Raw genomic sequence first — 19,163 nt, 5'->3', positions numbered from 1 at the left:
ATCTGCAGCACAGCAATTAAAAAACTGTATGTCTATTTTTGTCTGAGCTGTTTATTGTTCACATTTCACTTCTGTACAAGACTGCACTCAAGGCAAATGTCTCAGAAAAGACTTCCTAGCACTTAAATTTATTTTATATGCTAACAAGTTTCTCATTTTAAGAAACATATTTCTTGATATTGCCAGTTTGCATTTTATATCCTCTCTACTTCAACCAGCATCAATTGTTTTGCTGCCAAAATAACCACTACTTTTAGTGTCTCATTTCCTAATCTAATTCCCTGAATGTTGCCTAATTTAATTCGACTTCATTCCATAATCCATGCTTTATTTTTGTTGATGTTCGATCATATCATTTTTTTTTCAGGATGCTATCCATTTCTGTTCAAATACCCTTCCAATTCTATTGCAGTCTCTGACAGAATTACAATGTGACACATATTGTTTAGAGTGCAGTGGTTCATAGGTGTCATTGATTAGTAGTGTGGTATTGCTACCTCCTGTTAATACCATGCATTAGTTGGGCAGGTGCCACACTTCATTGTCATCATATATAAGTAATGAATGTGCTTTTAAGGTATCAGTAAGATTCCATGAGTACTTCAGTCTTTATTTATTTCTTTGCTAATGTAAGAAGCCTACCTTTACTGTACACACAGTTAGACACAGCATACAAATATTTACAAAAAAAAGAACATTAAGAAATATTATCAATCAAATTTACAAATCAGATGACATTTGTCTAGACCTGGACCACACTTAGGGCACTATCTTTTGTAAGCATAATGTCCTGCATTGGAAAGGTAAGTGGACAAAGTGGCCACTATCACTAGCTGTACAACAGTTTGTTCTTCTCCATACTCATACTTGTTACCCTCTGAAGTGAAAATCTGTAGTATATTGGGGGTCTTTGCTTTACTGACACCAGTTCTTAAGCAGTTAAGGGACATCCAAACACCCCACTCATTGCTGTGACTGGCTGGAAGATGTTCTCATGGCTCTGTCCAGTCTTGTGGCATGGATTTCTATAGAAAGAGTCTGGTGCCTTGTCTGAAGAAATTTTCTTGATTTTAGCCTAGGCTGAGATAACTCGTGGCCAAACCATGAGTGAGCTTATGCGGTTTCAGCCTTCTGTTGTTCATGATTGGCTGCAAATTCTCACTGAGTATTTGGCAGTGCGATACCAGCAAGACAGTAAATCTTCTCATAAGGGTTAGGTTTTAACCATCCTACAATCAGCCTGCAAGCTTTGTTTGGTGCAGGGTCCACAGTTTTGGTGTTAGATGATTTATACCAAACAGGGGAGGTATACTCCACTACAGAATAGCACAGAGCAGTGGTTCTAAGAACTTGTGACTTAACTCCCCAATATGTTCCTCTTAACTTTCTCAAGATGTTATTTCAAGTGCTAGTTTTCTGTTTGAAATTAGGAGCAGTGTTGTCTGAAGCTGATTACTTCTAGATACTTTGGATTGAAACCATCTTTCAAGGGGATGCTGTTCCAAGACACATTATATTGTCTTGATGCCTCCCTGTTAAAGGGTAGAGTTTTTGAGGGGTTGAGCTTTAGGTGGTTTGCCTTACAGTATGTGCCTAGTTCTTTCAAAGCACCATCAAGAGATAGTTCTATCTCTTTGAATCTTCCTCCACTGGAGGTCAGGGCCATGTCATTGGCACAGTTAAAACTTCTTGTATTGTAAGGAACTGGATAGTCATTTGTATAAATATTAAATGGCAATGAAGCTAGCACACTTCCTTGAAGTAGACCAGTTTTCTTGGATTCTTCACTTCCTTTGTAGCCCCTTAAAATCAGAGAGAAACCTATGATTCTGTAACAGTGTTGACATCGGCATGGTATGTTTTGGATCCTTGGCGAGAGTAAATACTTTTTATGAGGGAGTGTGATGATTAACAATATTGTATGCAGCACTAAGGTCAATGTAGGTTATTCCTGTGATGTGTTTGTTTTTAAAACTATCTTCAATATGCTAAGTTAGGCTGAAGACCTGTGCAACAATGCTCTCACTTAGTCTGAAGCCTGTTTGCTGTTGGTCAGCAGCATGAATGAGTCAGCTGAGTAGCATTCTTTTGAATATCTTGTATAACTGACACAGGAGAGGTATTGGTATATAGTGTTTGGGATTCCCACTGTGTTTTCCAGGATATAGACTGGCCATTATGTGTGCTTTCCACCATAATTTTGGAATATTGAACCTAAACAGCAGTTATTAAAAAGTTGTAGCTGCCATTCCTTAGTGAACACATAGACGTTCTTTACTTATTCTGCTCTGATATTATACAAACCAGGAGCTTCCCATGATTTGTACTAATTTATTGCATTTTCCAGTTCAGTGATATTAAAATCTTGTATGTTTCTTCATTCCTCTCCAGAGGTAGCTTCCACACAGGTCTCTTAGTTTTATTTTGATGTTTTGTTTTACCATTCATGACCATTTGGTCGGTAATCTGATTAGCTGTTACATTTGAATGTGTGTTGGTTATAGTTGGATCTCTGTTGAGGTTCTTTAAGAGTCTTCAGGCTTTCTGGCTACTGACTGACATGTCTAGTTTTCCAATTAGTTTCCAACAGCTTTCTCTCTAAATATGATATTACAGTGCCTGTGTTATTCCAAATTATGATGCAAAGTTCCTTTGGACACGCATGTATGTCCAAAGCAACTTTACATCATAATTCAGAACAACAAGGCACCTCAACATTGTTCTCAAAGTAATTGGTGTGACATCCACAGGGAATAGATTTTACAGGAACTCCTCTTAACAACTTTGATGAATGGTCAATTGCTTTAGGAACTGGCTTCATGCCCTATGTCATAGTGTCCAAAGTAGCAGAAAATTTTGGAGAATCTGTTTTCTTAAAGCTATCCCTGTGGTAAAATGGTACATAATGTACTCATATAGCAAAGTGAAGCTGGCACAGGATTGGTGTGTTGAGAATGAGGAACAGGGCTGCATATTGTCTCAGTGCATTGCTGTGTTATGCTATTACTGACAAAAATCAAATCAGGATTATACCCTCTTCACCAATGGCTACAGTTAGAGGAAGGTGACAATTTACTTCTATGAATAAGAGATAGCTCACTACCACCTGCCCATTGTTTTAGTAATTCAGCATTGTCATCAATGAGCTCAATCCCGGCCAATGTGTAACTGTTTAGAGGTGACATTATAAATGACGTTATCTCCAAGGTTTCCTGTAAAGCACACTGCTGTCTTTGATATGTATGATTAAATTGCTGCAGTAATATCTTGGGAGTCTTTGGTGCAAAATACTCTTCTCCCAAGAACTAGAAAATGCATGGAGCCCTAGGTCAGGAGATTAATTTAAATATTTATAATTGTTGTGTGGTTTAGTGATAATTTTTGAGGTGTGTTGTATTATAAACAAAGAAAACTTTTAGGACAGGGTAGCGGAAAGCCTAATTAACTTCATGAGCATTTATTGTATAGCCCTCATGTGATTGGTATGTTACAGAAACATTTACCACATGAAAACCATAATATTTTGAGGAAGAAGGTGTGGGAATAACTGTGATAACGTACAGAGTGGGTGTGTGATTCGTGAAGGTGTGGACAGTCTACATGTCTTGTTGATTATTCTTGACCTTGAGAGAATTGTTTCTTTCTTGCCTTATTTCTTCATATGAACCTCACAATGATCTGATTTAACTTTGTCTGATGTTGTTTTCTCTGGTGATACCTAAAAGTTGACGTATATTGAAGTAACCTAGAAGCAATAAATGGTTAGAGAAAACAATAAAACAGGAATTCATTAGCATTTTATTAGCTGTGACTTACCTACCTGTTGACAGTTTATGTGAAGGACCTCAACAGTGTGTTACTAATGATGACTACCTAACAAGTGATGTTATCTTTAACAGTAACTGAAAAATGTTGCATCATCTGCAATATTTTCTAAACATTGCATTTCTTCCTTTATAGGTTTTTCATTATCATTACAAAAATGATAAAAAAAACTGCATATACAGATCAGCCAAGTCAAAATATGTCTAACTGATGCAGTAATTTCATATCTTCTTCATTTCTTTATTTGACACAAAAAACAAGAAATGTATACTATGATTCACTAGTATAAGTACTAGTACTAGTCACAATGAGACACACTGGTTCTGAAATTCTGTGGAAAAGTACAAAATTCAGTATATATGCAGCCTTATATGACCCTAAGAAAAATTATACATCTTTTAATTACTGTCATTGCTCATGATGAGTCTTAACACATAAGAAATAAATAGACTGAGAGCTAAAAAAACTACATTTTACAAGATATTCATGGTCACAATAATAGCAGTTATAAAATCCAATGGAATATATTTGATGTATCAAAAATGCATATTTCATCAATGTATGTAATTTGGCTGTGAAGTCCAAGTGTAAGAGCTAATAAATTCTCTCTGTCTCTTCCATCTTTGCTGTTTTTGAAACAGAATCTTCACAGAATGTCACTTGCTATTTGGCAAGAAGTCAAACTTAGTTGAGAAGTGATTTTTAACTTCAAACAAAGTATGCTTCTACATAAAAAATCTTATAAATTAGAACAGAACTTAACTAAATTGAGGAAATATATATGAAATGCTAAATGCTAACTTGAGGAAATGTATATGAAATGCTTAAATACAGTGATAAACTGACATCAATAGTTCCATTCATGCATGTGGAATTCTAAGATGTGGAACAAGTCAAGATGGTGATTTGCACATCAGCTATGGATTGCTTGGCAATCCTATAGTGCTATTTGCTAGGAGCTTTTCCTAGCATTAAGTATAATTCAATTCCTTCCTTTACTTCCACACTCCCCCATAATAACATAAACACAACCTACTTCATGATGTACACTCCTGGAAATGGAAAAAAGAACACATTGACACCGGTGTGTCAGACCCACCATACTTGCTCCGGACACTGCGAGAGGGCTGTACAAGCAATGATCACACGCACGGCACAGCGGACACACCAGGAACCGCGGTGTTGGCCGTCGAATGGCGCTAGTTGCGCAGCATTTGTGCACCACCGCCGTCAGTGTCAGCCAGTTTGCCGTGGCATACGGAGCTCCATCGCAGTCTTTAACACTGGTAGCATGCCGCGACAGCGTGGACGTGAACCGTATGTGCAGTTGACGGACTTTGAGCGAGGGCGTATAGTGGGCATGCGGGAGGCCGGGTGGACGTACCGCCGAATTGCTCAACACATGGGGCGTGAGGTCTCCACAGTACATCGATGTTGTCGCCAGTGGTCGGCGGAAGGTGCACGTGCCCGTCGACCTGGGACCGGACCGCAGCGATGCATGGATGCACGCCAAGACCGTAGGATCCTACGCAGTGCCGTAGGGGACCGCACCGCCACTTGCCAGCAAATTAGGGACACTGTTGCTCCTGGGGTATCGGCGAGCACCATTCGCAACCGTCTCCATGAAGCTGGGCTACGGTCCCGCACACCGTTAGGCCGTCTTCCGCTCACGCCCCAACATCGTGCAGCCCACCTCCAGTGGTGTCGCGACAGGCGTGAATGGAGGGACGAATGGAGATGTGTCGTCTTCAGCGATGAGAGTCACTTCTGCCTTGGTGCCAATGATGGTCGTATGCGTGTTTGGCGCCATGCAGGTGAGCGCCACAATCAGGACTGAATACGACCGAGGCACACAGGGCCAACACCCGGCATCATGGTGTGGGGAGCGATCTCCTACACTGGCCGTACACCACTGGTGATCATCGAGGGGACACTGAATAGTGCACGGTACATCCAAACCGTCATCGAACCCATCGTTCTACCATTCCTAGACCGGCAAGGGAACTTGCTGTTCCAACAGGACAATGCACGTCCGCATGTATCCCGTGCCACCCAACATGCTCTAGAAGGTGTAAGTCAACTACCCTGGCCAGCAAGATCTCCGGATCTGTCCCCCATTGAGCATGTTTGGGACTGGATGAAGCGTCATCTCACGCGGTCTGCACGTCCAGCACGAACGCTGGTCCAACTGAGGCGCCAGGTGGAAATGGCATGGCAAGCCGTTCCACAGGACTACATCCAGCATCTCTACGATCGTCTCCATGGGAGAATAGCAGCCTGCATTGCTGCGAAAGGTGGATATACACTGTACTAGTGCCGACATTGTGCATGCTCTGTTGCCTGTGTCTATGTGCCTGTGGTTCTGTCAGTGTGATCATGTGATGTATCTGACCCCAGGAATGTGTCAATAAAGTTTCCCCTTCCTGGGACAATGAATTCACGGTGTTCTTATTTCAATTTCCAGGAGTGTAGATAAACTCATACACTTTATAAGAAGTTGGAGTAAGGAAAAAGTAAACTGGCTTCATTGAGACCTAGCATATTGTTACCAACACTAAATAAATGATAATGAGACTGGGTTTTACTTTTATGCATTTCAGGAATGGTGAGAATGAGTTTCAGTAATGTACAATAACATCAATAAATATTTTTGTTAACGTTTCATTTCTTCTGTATTTCTTGGCAAATCAATGAAGAAGTTAGTGCTTTTCCCCACACACTTTCAAAAGGCATTAAAACAACTACAGGCACTACCCCATGTGCACATGCTAGCACATGATACTAACTAAAAAAAGAAAGGAAAGATTAGTGGTTTCAACTCTCATGTGCTAGAACAGTAATTGAGGTGAGAGGGATGTACAAACATAATTGGCATAGCTGTCACTGTAACCTCGTGCATCTGTATCCACGTATTATATATTCTTTACTTTACTTTTACTTTACACGTGGCTAAGGCCTCATCGACCATACACCTGCTCTACGAGCCTCTTCCAATTATTTCTATCCAGGGAAATTGTTGTCCAATCAGAGTTGATGCCCATCCTAGCTGCATCTTCCCGGATATTCTCCATCCACCTAATTCGAGGTCTTCCTCTTCTTCTCTTTCCTTCTAATTTCTTAGTGGATGCTATTTTGGGTAGTCTGTTCTCTGGCATCCTTGCTACATGACCAGCCCAGTTCAGTCTTCTCTTCTTTAACATTTCCACAATGGTACTATGTTTGTACAGCTCCCGTAGTTCTTCATTTTTCCTTATCCTCCACTCCACGACATTTTCATCGAATATTGGTCCAAATATTTTTCTTAGTATTTTTCTTTCAAATATCAACAGTTTTTCTTCATCTTTTTTCCTGAATGTAATAGCTTCACATCCATATAATGCTACTGGTACAATAGTTGACTGATAAAAACGGATTTTGAATTCAGTACTAAGTGATCTCATCCTTAAAATCTTGATACAGCTGTAAAAAGTTCTATTAGCTGCTGCTAGACGGGCATCTATTTATATTTCTGCTCTATTGTCTCTGCTAAAAAGACTCCCTAAGTACTTGAAGTGGTCAACTGCCTTGAAAGTGAGACCATTTACGGTCAGTGGTGTATTCTTTTGGAGTTTTTTACTTATGACTAGATATTCTGTCTTTTCTTCATTCACATGAAGTCCAGCTTTCTCAGCTATTTTGTGATAGTTTTGCATCATCCTGATTAATTCAGCTTTTGAAGTGCTTATTAAGGCTACATCATCTGCATAAGCAAGTCTAGTAATGTTCTGTCCCTGCAGTTGGATCCCTTGCGGATTAGTTTTGGTGAATTCTCTATCAATCTTCTCTAAGATAATATTAAATAGAATAGGTGAGATGGCATCCCCTTGTCTCAGTCCAGTGTACACCTTAAAAATTTTCAGTTTCTCCTGCAGGTGTCTTAACTTTGCATATGGTTTCTTCCAAACACATTTTAACTAATTTGATTAATTTTAATGGTATTTCAAATTCTTTCATGGTGTTTAAGAGTGTCTGTCGGTGTATGCTATCATAGGCCTTCTTGAAGTCTATAAATAGAATATGGATATCTACATTAAATTCCCATGCCTTCTCATTTATTTGTCTCAATGTGAATAAGTGATCCAAAGTGGATCTGTTAGTGCGGAAACCACATTGGTAGTCCCCAATTAGTTCTTCGGTTATGGGAATCAGTCTGTGTAGTATACACATCGACAAAATTTTATACGTGACATCGAGTAGGGCAATTCCTCTGTAGTTATCACAGACAAGGGGATCATTCTTCTTAAAGATGGGGCATATAATTGCAGTTTTCCAATCGGCCGGTATGTTTTCTGTCTCCCAAATTGTTTCAATTAAGGAATGTAGTTCTATTTCCAATTGTGGTCCTCCATTTTTTAAAAGCTCAGCATATACTTGGTCTTCCCCACAGGCCTTGTTGTTCTTTAATTTCTTTATTGTTTGTCTTATTTCATTTACTGATGGTGTGGTGACTTGTATATCAACTGTATCGGGTTCTTAAAATGTAAAGTAATATTGTGGATCATTGCAGTTGAGCAGCTGTGTAAAGTATGTCTTCCATGTTTCTTGTATGTCATTCTTGTTTGTAAGTATTTTCCCATTATGGTCCTTTATAAACTGTTCCCTTTTAGTGAATTTTCCCAAGGACTTTTTTATATTCTGGTACATCTGCCTTGCTCTGTGATGCTTGAAATCATCCTCCGCTTCTCTTACCATGTTGTTGTAGTGTTTTCTCTTCTCTTGTCTTAGAGTTCGTTGTGTTTCCTTGCGGATTTTATAGTATCTCTCCTTTAGTGTAATATTGTCCATGTCTTGTAACCATGCCTTCCTCGCATTTTGCCTCTCCAGTACTCTTTCTTGGCACTTTATATTAAACCAGATTTTGTTAGTTCGTTTTCTTTTACCTATAGTTTTGGAAGCTACATCTTGAATACTGTTTCTGAGGTGTCTCCATCTACTTTCCACATCTTGCTGGTCACTATGTGTCAGTCTAGATTCCGATAGGTTAATTTCCATTTCTTTCCTAAAGTTTTCTTTTATTTTTTCTTCTGCCAGATTTTCTACATCGTACCTTTTAATTTCAACCCTATTTGTACTTTGTTTCTTTTTTAGCTTTATTTTCATTTGAGCTATGATTAACATATGATCTGTCTCACAATCTGCTCCCCTAAAAGTTCTAACGTCTTTAATACTGTTTTGAAATCGTCTTTGGGTGGCGACATGGTCAATCTGGTTCACTACTTTTCCATCTGGTGATATCCATGTCCCTAAATGAATGTGTTTGTGTTGGAATTTTGTGCTGCTTAATGTGAGACCATTTGCCATTGCAAAGTTTATGAGTCGCACACCATTCTCTGAACTTTCATCATGTAAGCTGTAATTCCCAATGGTTGGTTTGTAGATTTCTTCTTTTCCTACTTTGGCATTAAAGTCTCCTAACACTATTGTTACATTATGTCTACTTATTGAATTATATGTCTGTTCCAGTTGACTATAAAATTCTTCTTTCACGCCATCTTCCTTATCTTCTGTGGGTGCATGAACATTTATAAATGTAATATCAAACCACTGAGCCTGAATTGTAATGTGTGATATTCGGTTATTAATTGATTTGAATTCCTTTATTGTGTCAATTGCTGTTTTATGAATGTAAAAGCCCGTTCCAAATTCATGGCGCTGACCGCAGTCTCCATACATTATTGTCCCGTCTCCTATTTTCATTGATCCCGTTCCCTGCCATCTTATTTCTTGGAGCGCTACCAGTTTCCCTTATATTGAAAGGTCATATACTTGTTGACTTGGATGTTTGATATATCTTTAGCATAACTGGCAAGAAATCCTTAGCCTGAAAATCTAAGATAATTTAGACTATACTGCTAACTTGATATTTAATTTCGCTTCCTGAAAAGTAATACACCTTGATCTGCTTTTTTATGGTTTTTCCACGCTGAGTTTTCAATAAAGGGTGTGAAAGTAGTGACAAAGTTTCAGTGCATAAATTTATATTTTCAGCGGATCTTTTATCACTCCTCCAGTGGAAGGAACACCCAGAAAATATCCAGGAAGCACTATCTCGAGTTATACTACTTGATGGAGAAGAACTAGTGAAATTCTTACAGGATGTCCTTGATGCTTTATTTGCCATGTTTTCTACAGAAGAAGGGAACTCTACATCTTACTCGGGTCTTGTCTTCCAGTCTCTGGTAAGAGAGTTGAAAATCAACATTTTTTCACTTTACACATTTTTTCTAGTGATCTTGTAGTTCCGTTTGTTCCAATATCTGACAATATCTTTAGAAAATGATGGTGATTGTTTTAAGCAATAATCAGCATTTCTTTTATGGTGAACTCATATGCTCTGGCCTACAAACTTTCCTTTCTTTAAATATAAGTTGTTGATTGTTAACTGTGATATGGCATATCATCTGTAAAGGTTTCTTGTATGATGTACCAAGCTCGTAATTTATTATGGAATATGCATCATGCTAAAATGAGGGAAGCAGTTTCTGAAAACGGTACAAGAATTTTTTTAGACAACAAAAGGAAAGAGAATCATGAGATATAATTCTTAACCATATTTGAAACTGAAATAAATAAACATAATGCTCAACACAGTAATAGGAGCTGCTTTCAAATAAATAGTTGTGGTCAGTAAAAAAACTTCAACTGGTGATTAGATCTCTATTTAATCTACATAAAACACAATAGTCCAGCATTAAAGAAAGCAATCTGTATTTATATAACTGTTTTTAGCATATGGCTTTAACTGGATGTAAGTTTGTTATTATTTATCTCTCAAAGTAATGACAATAACTGTTCTAAATTATGCAAATTGTTAGTCATTAAAGCAATTTGACTAATTTCAAATAGGTCTGAAACTGTAGATATGTCTTCATTTGAAATAATTGTAGCTATTTTTATATCGTCATCTTAAAATTAAAAGTTGTAGTTGTTACAGATCACTTATAAAGAAAAATAAGTTTGACCACCATTTCTTACTACCTTAATAACAGGCCTGGAAAACTAATTCAAATACACAGTACATTTACTACACTTCACTGCTCTTATATGTCACCAAGTGAGTTGGTGGAGTAGTAAAAGACAGGACTTGTGTTCAGAAAGACAACAGTTCAAATCTCTATCTGGTCATCCTCATTTAGGTTTTTAATGGTTGCCTTAAATATCTTATGGCAAATCCCAGAATAGTCCCTATGAATAGGAATTTGCTGGTTTATTTCTCTAATTAAAGCTTGCACTTCATGTCTAATGCCACTCTCATTGATGAAATGGTCAACCCTAATATTACTTCTTTTTTGTGCCTGTTTGGACAGTCAGAGATAGGATAGTTCAGTGTACCGTCTTCAGCATTAAACAAGAGTGATGTAGTGAGCACTGAAATGTGATTTTGTGAATTACAGCAGAGCAGGGTTCAGCTCAGTAGCCTTTTTCTAATAAGTTCCTAACTAAAAGCAGTGAAAACACTGTCATGTGAGATACCATGAATTACAATTTCTTTAAATGTGATAGCTCCATCACATTTGAAGAAACTGTAAATCAGTGCATCTCACATTGACAATCTGAAACTCTTCTACTGCTTTGAGCTAGGAATTTATTAAAAAGCAGCTACCAGGCTGAAGCCTGTGCTGCTGAATTTCACAACTGATCCTCTTGTAAGAGAGCCATCATATCAAACAACAAGAAGTGAAGATGGTTCAGCGGTTGAGGAAAAACACTCATATGCAAAAGGGAAGAGGTTGTAATCCCCATACAACCATCCAGAATTAGGTTTTTGTTGGTTTCCTTAAACTGATAAAACAAATGCCAGTGTGGTTGTTTTGAAAAAGGTGTACCCTTTATCTTTTCCAAATATTGTCCTATCTGAACTGATGTTGTAGCTCTAGTAATCATCAATGGGACATTAAATCCTAATCTACCTTTCTTCTCTGCAGATTCCCCTCTGCTAATCCTGTTGGACCAATAACCTGAATAAAAAGCTGCAGAGTGGAATGATTCCAGTGTTGTTACTGGAAAGAAAAATTTTCTCATATTAAATGAAGTTGAATGTTCATGACTGATTTAAAGTGATACTCTAACTTTGAATGCTGCCTTCACCAGCGAGTGCTTTCCCATCTCATGCATCAGCTCAGGCACATGATGAAACGTTGAGTCTGTCTGTGCAGTGTGCTTGAGTAGCTCCGTTGCTGAGCCACAATTTTAACCCGCATTGTATACTCTATACAATTAGTATTTTATGTCTTGGTCTTTACTGTGTGCAAAAGATGGCAAATAATAAAATTACAATGGAAGAACACTTTTATTAGTAACACACAAATGAACAATTCATGGTTCTGACATCAAATAGAAAATTAGAGATACTTCTCGTAGAACGATAGAGTTCACACAATAGTCCAACTTGGTGACTTAGGTTGGTGTTTGGTTGATGTCCAGCTGATGTCCTAGATGGGGATGTGTCCTGGTCCTAGTTGGTGTCCAGTTCAGCCAGGTACAGTCAAATTGGTGAGTCAGTCAGAGTCCTGGGCCACACTGGGTCGAAAGCCAGTCAAACATCGGGTCAGTGCCAAAGACTACTTATGAAGATCGCCTACTGATGGATGAGCTGCAAGGAGCAGCCAGTGTTGAGCTTGGGGTGAAAGCAAGGGCTGCCTAGTGGTTGTGCAGCATCTTAAATATTCCAATGAAAGGATTTCCATGAGCATCATATGAGATGCAGATTCATGTCACATGGTGCACAGACAAAATGTGCCGCATTTGCAGTGCCACAACTAGCTGCATGCACTGCTGGTGGGCAATGCTGGTGTCTCTCATGGAGCTTCATGGAGTCTTGGTATATTGTAGTCTACAGGGAGGATGATTAGGACAGGATCTATTTTCAGGTTGTGTATGGTAGTCCTTTCTTCTGCTGAAAGGTTAGTGTTCTTAGGAAGAGACCTGGGGAAGGATGAGGAGGCCAAGTTGGAGGTAAGGAATTCCTGGAAGGTAACCAGGGGTAATTAGACAGGAGGGGAGGGGAGGGGGAGGTCCACAGTTGGTTGGTGGTATGAAATGGGAGAGGAAAGGTCCAGTGTTGGGATTAGGTTGATTTTTGTTGGATGGATTGGTGGCAAAGAAGTGTTTCCACTGTAAGGAATAGGAGAAGGAGAGTGGATGTTTGACAAGTTCAACATATTTAGAGTTGGGTGAAGAGCTGAAGGTGAGGCCTTTGGTTAGGGCTGAAACTTCTGTGGCACTGAGGTTTTTTGTGGAAATGTTAACAGCAGTGTTTCTGGCATCAGTCCCAGGTAACCCATTGTCTCTTCATCCTTCAGCCAACTGTTTCTCTTTCCTCTGTCCTGTCACCCCCTCCCAGTATACATACTCACGTCATCTTGAGTGTGTGCCCTCAAATCGTGCCTTACATGCTTAGCCCATATACCGGCCACCCCTTCCTCCTGCAATACTAACTGGCAAACCAACTGCTTCTTTCTGGCCCGCTAGCCCTCCCCCCAACCCCCCTCTCCCATTCCCCTCCCTGCCTACTGCTACCACCTCCCTCTCCCTCTACCCAGCCCACCCAAAGATTTCCTCACCACAACCAGTCCATCTCAAAATGCTGCATTGGCATCGTTAGTCTAGCTGGCATCATGTAGGGGCGTAGATGTGTATTTGGAGGGGTGGGAATCGGGGTGTTTTCAATGGATAACTACTAAAGTTAACAAGTTTTCTTTATTTTGTTTGTGCCTATTGACAATTCAGCACTCCTGCTTTTAAGTCAGTGGTCTGCTTTAAATACAAAAATATTATTCCTATCAAGAGTTTCAAATCAGATAAGGCTACCTTACATAAAACATCAACTCAATAGTGATATGGACAGATAGTCCAGTGCGTAACATCTACTGTTGATGTATTTATACCTGTATGATATATCATTGCAATGTTACTTGATGAAATAGCCACAAACATGGCCTAACATATTAGAAAGTTCATATCCAACCATGAGAAAAGGTGCTAACTAATATGCATATGCAAGCTGTGCACAATTTACCAATGAACCCATCGGGTAAAACAAGATACTTAATAAGGATAGTGTAGTAGCAACTGTAGAGTGAATATTATTTAATCAAAATTATTCATTTTTTTATTTATTTAACTATCTAAATTTTCTTGAATCCAGTTTATGACTGTTTCAGAGTGATGCAGCAATATACACTTGTCACATTCACAATATTTAAAGATACACGTTGAACAGTACCCACGATTATTACTTGTTAGCTTTTCACATATTGTGCTTTGTGCTTTATGTGTGTGTGTGTGTGTGTGTGTGTGTGTGTGTGTGTGTGTGTGTGAGTGAGAGAGAGAGTTTGTTGTACTGCACCTATTACAAAGTCTAATAACTGCAAGGTGATGAAATTTTTAATCTCTTTATTGTAATTTTTTTAGGTGAGCATATTCAGTTTGCTAGAAGACAGCAAATTTGAACACTTCAAGCCAGTTATGGATGCATATATCAAGGGTCATTTTGCTGCAGCCCTTGTATACAAGTGAGTAAGAAAAGTTTGTAACTTAATTTGAAGCAGACTATTTTTTTCTTACAGGTTTGAAATCAAAATAAAGAAGTGATCAGTCTGAAAATTCTTATGATAATTAGAGTGTTGTAAATGAAGTACCACTTAACATAGATGGAACACAGTATGCACAACTCTGTATGAGAAGGATGTGATTTCATAAATGTGATAAAAGCAATGAGTAAAACAAAATGTTCTTTTGATATGAATTATTCAGTGCAGTTTAACAAAGCATTATCATACAGCACAAGTGTTTTCTGGTGAGAAAGTCTTACTTCATTTAAGAAAAAAAAATCTTGGGACGAATCAGATATTGGTTCTTGAGTCTTTGCAGTATTCTCCAACTAAAATACTTGAAAATGTATCAACTTTAATAGAAAGGAAAAAAACTTAAAAGTCATTGACATGTAGGCAGTGAGTGGCAGTCAGGAACGTTGAAGTCCATCATCAGACGTAGACATAAAACCCACACATTCACATATGTGTAACTCACACACACATGGCCACTGTCATCTCTGACTGCTAAGGCCTGACTGTGACTGAGATGAATTGTGATCTGTAATTGGGTTGATAGTGGTGTTACAGAATAGGTGTGCTGTTGTGAGAAGAGAGTTGTCAGGGTATGGGTAGGGGAAGTTTCTACACTGCATACCTGTGGGAGCATGGACAGGATAGTACACTTCTAGGTGCAGCATTGAGTGGCTGTGCTGCGGGGGAGAGGGGGGGGGGGCAGGGACGTCAGAGTGAAGAGGAGAGAAGTGGAGGAGAGGAAAAGACTATGCAGGAACACTGCTAGGATACAAGGCACTTTTAGGGGCACATTGGCAGCAGGGAAGAAGATAGACAGGTGGAGAACAGGGACCAATGAAGACTGATGCCAGGATGGTTTTGGGAATGAAAGGTATGCTGCAGTGAGAGTTACCACCTGTGCAATTTAGAACAACTGCTGTTGGTGGGAAGAATCAAGATGGCACACGCTGTGAAAAAGTCACTGAAGTCAAGCACATCGTGTTAGGTGGCGGCATGCTCAGCAACGTGGTGGTCCAGCTGTCTGTTGACCACATTTTGATGATGGCCATTCATGTGGACAGGCAGCTTGTTAGTAGTCACAACCACATAGAATGTCACACAATGGTTGCAGTTAAGTTTGTAGATTACATGGCCCTTTAGTTGGGTGGGGTAGGAGATATCTATGACAGGACTGGAGTAGGTGGTAGTGGGAGGATGTGTGAGATAGATCTTGCATTTAGGTCTAGTACCAGGATAGGAGCCATGGGGTGAGGGGTGGAATTGGTGTGGAAAAGGATATTGCATAGGTTAAGTGAGGGTCAGGATACCAATGAGGGAGGGGATGGGACGATATTTTTCATTTCAGGGCATGCAGAGAGGTAGTCAAAATTCTGGAAGAGAACATGCCTGTGAGAGTGGATGCTGTCATGAAGGCTAAGGATGAGCCAACATCATATTGAATTCCAGCATTACCCATGGAGGGTGCCACGAACTTGTAAGTCATTTTCAGCCAGGTGTCCAGATACTTTTGATCACATAGTGTATGCCAGAAAAATTGGTGTGTATTGATTGAAGATCATCAAGTCGATACAACTGCGTATACATTCTTTATGTCATCAACTATTTTAAAACCAAAAGATGAAAACGTGTCCAGCCCAGAAATGTTTTGTGCCTGATTGATGCCACAATTCAGAAAGCAACTGGATGGTTGACTTGTCTGTATAACACTGTTGTCCATTTAGCGTGCAAAAGTAAGTGGTACTTGCTGTAGCACTGTAACCTTTCTGATGTTGGCTGAAGAGATGGAGAACCATTCAGAGCACGTGTTTCTTAATTTATAATGGAAAATGGTGAACTGACATCAACAAGAAATTTTAAAATCGGTTGTTGATACTTAGTGGGAGAGAGAACTTTTGTGGACACCCTGTAACAGGTTCAATTGTGGCGGTAATGTGTTTGTGATGCTGCAGCGGTTTTGGTGCAATGGGGTGCTGCTTTTGCTAACTTCTGCCACATGTGCTTGTTTATATCACTGTGAACAGTGCATTTTTGTATATGGGCACTCAGTGCGCATATGTTTAATAAAACAATCTGCACACCCTGGATACCACTTCCTGTTGTTTTTATATTATGGTTGGGTGGTTGAGGAACTACAGGAACACAGTGAGTCAAATACATGCCACTGCTGATTTATTGTTTGGGCTTTGTCCCTAAATGGATGTTAGAATTTGAATCCCAAGCCAGAAGACGAAGATGAATGTGATGAGTTCTGATCACGCTTACTGTGACAGGAATCGCAATTACTTTTTACAGAATTTAACTCACTTTCCTCAAAATTTTGCTGTGCTGCCTTCAGTATTTTTAGCAGTTTTAGAGACGATATGCCGCTCTTCTCAAAATTGTGCTGTCATGCATGTGACGTTTCAAAAGTTCTTTGGTATTCTTTCAGAGTAACATTTGTTAATTTCAGTGCTGTCAACAAACTTTTTTTTATTGAGAACATATATAATTATTCAATCAAGCACTAATGATTCAGCAAAGGATTGTTTACAAGTCTGAGTTTCACACAAGACTTACTGGTCAGCCCTTTTGAGGTCATATGCCCTTCCACCATAGTTTGTTAGTTTTATGTTCCATGTATCAGTTTCCATGATAGATTGTAATGTTGTGGAACAAGTCATATTACATTCACATCATAAATTTGTACATATGCTTACATTCTGAACATTTCTAAGGTTTCTTTTCCCCATAGAGAAAAAAGATACCCAGAAGTTGTGTTGGTAAATCCTACCTACCACCTTTTGCACATTACAGTAACAGAAACTCTTCTGCAGAATAGATGGAAAGGTCAAGACGAAACTTTTTTTCTCTGTATTTGAATTTGAATTTATATTACTGGGTAAAGGATAAAGCATTGTGCTCCCCTTTTTGCATTAAAGAAAACCTTAGTGAGGAGTAATGAGTGTCATTTTTTCTTCTGGTATTGTAATTTGTACAGCATTGTTCCATTTGAAATATAATGGATTACTTACGACAAACTTCATGAATGAATAAATGTACTGTGAAGCAGTAGTCAGAATGCCCAACTCCTAACTGAGTGAGGTGGCGCAGTAATTAGGAAACTGGACTCACATTTGGGAGGGTGACGGTTCAAACTTGTGTCCGGCCATCCTGATTTAGGTTTTCCATGATTTTCCTAAATCATTCCAGACAAATGCTGGGATGATTCCTTTGAAAAGACATGGCTGATTTCCTTCCCATTCTTCCCTGATCGAAGTTTGTGTTCTGTCTCTAATGACCTTGTTGTTGATGGGATATTAAACACTAATCTCCTCCTCTTCCCAACTTCTGAAACACATATTTACAATATGATCATGAGTGGGCACAACGTATTATTCTTACTGCACATTTTTGTGCAATGAAAACTTTCTTTCTTAAAGACCTTTTGCAAGAATGAAAAAATGTGAAACTAGCTACTACAACATATGTTTGCTTCTCATAGTGCTTAGGGAGCAAACTATGGACTTCAGACAAATACAAATTCTCAGGTTTATTGAGAGGGAATTATCTTTGTAAAATATGAAGTATTTGGTGGTTATTAGACACCACAAAAACACTATGTTTTGCTACATCATTTATACCACTTGTGTAGAAGTGGATCTGCAGACATCTGTAGTATGAGTTCCAATCTTGGCCTTCATCCACCTGTACAACATACTCTACAAGCCACCTAGCAGAGTGATGCGCAGGGTACTTCTGGTACCACTAACTGATCCCTCCCTTCCATGTTTGAGTTGCGAATGACGTGTGAGAAGAGTGATCCTCCGTAAGCCTCTGTATTAGCTTCTGAATGAAATGGTACAATGGTGGCGGTGATGGTGGATTTTGTGCTGGCTTGATGAGCTGCTGTATTATAAGTTGTTGCTGCTGCTGTTGTTCTAGAGGTTGCTTCTGTAGTTCCTCTTGCCACACCAGGTATTGCATTTGAAGTTGCCACTGTTGCTTTCATAATTATCTTGTTTTGCATACTGTTTGATCCACATTTTCATGACTTACAGATGCACAATTACTAAATTTAGTGTGTTGTTCTCAGACATGCACCAAGTTTGAGTCCTCATTATCACCTGTTATGGTGCAACACTCTCTTTGTCACACAGAAAATATAGATACACTGTGATCAGTTGATAGTTCACAATTCCAGTCCATGCTGGGTCCTTGTAAACTGTAGAACACACCAAGAGAATAACCCAGATAGTCCATGGTCAAGCCGATCTGTCAATAATACATAGAGCAGCAGTCCAAAACCTAGTCCAGTTGAAATCCAGTAAAGAGCCAGGGTATGAAAGTACCATGTATGCAAGAGAAAGACGTCAGTACAGCACAGTTTGAAGTGTCTTGAAGCAGACTGGCAGCTGGGTTTTCACTTTGACTTGATGTCAGTGGCCAGGTCCTTGTAACTAGTCCCTCTTACCAGCCACTGGAGGAGTAATGTTTCCAGAGAGCCTGAAATATGTCATTGTCAAACCCGTATTTAAGAAAGGTGATAGGAGAGGTGTCAATAACTACCAACCTGTGCCATTGCTGATTTCATTTTCAAAAATTTTTGAGAAGGTGATGTATCATAGAATAGTATCTCACCTGAGCAATTAAATAATAAAATTGTGGCAGTTGGTATTTTCTGTTATCTTCTAAGGCATTTGACTGTGTAAATCATGGTTTCCTCATAGATAAATTGAAGTTTTATGGGATAAT

At 39.1% G+C, this 19,163-nt stretch overlaps 1 protein-coding gene across 1 annotated transcript in view; it reads left to right on the top strand.

Moving 5' to 3' along the window:
* The window catches only part of LOC124722295 (dedicator of cytokinesis protein 3-like), a 181,798-nt gene that overhangs the window by 45,799 nt on the left and 116,836 nt on the right, over window positions 1–19,163 (top strand). Inside the window, exons 12-13 of the mRNA XM_047247478.1 lie at window positions 9,853–10,043; window positions 14,278–14,378. Coding sequence (XP_047103434.1) covers window positions 9,853–10,043; window positions 14,278–14,378 — 292 coding nt within the window. The remainder of the gene's footprint in view (window positions 1–9,852; window positions 10,044–14,277; window positions 14,379–19,163) is intronic.

This window comes from Schistocerca piceifrons, chromosome X (genome assembly GCF_021461385.2).
Source record: "Schistocerca piceifrons isolate TAMUIC-IGC-003096 chromosome X, iqSchPice1.1, whole genome shotgun sequence".
Classification (NCBI taxonomy): Eukaryota; Metazoa; Arthropoda; class Insecta; order Orthoptera; family Acrididae; genus Schistocerca; species Schistocerca piceifrons.
The sequence above is the reverse complement of the archived record's forward strand: the minus strand, read 5'-3'. Positions and strand labels throughout refer to the sequence as shown.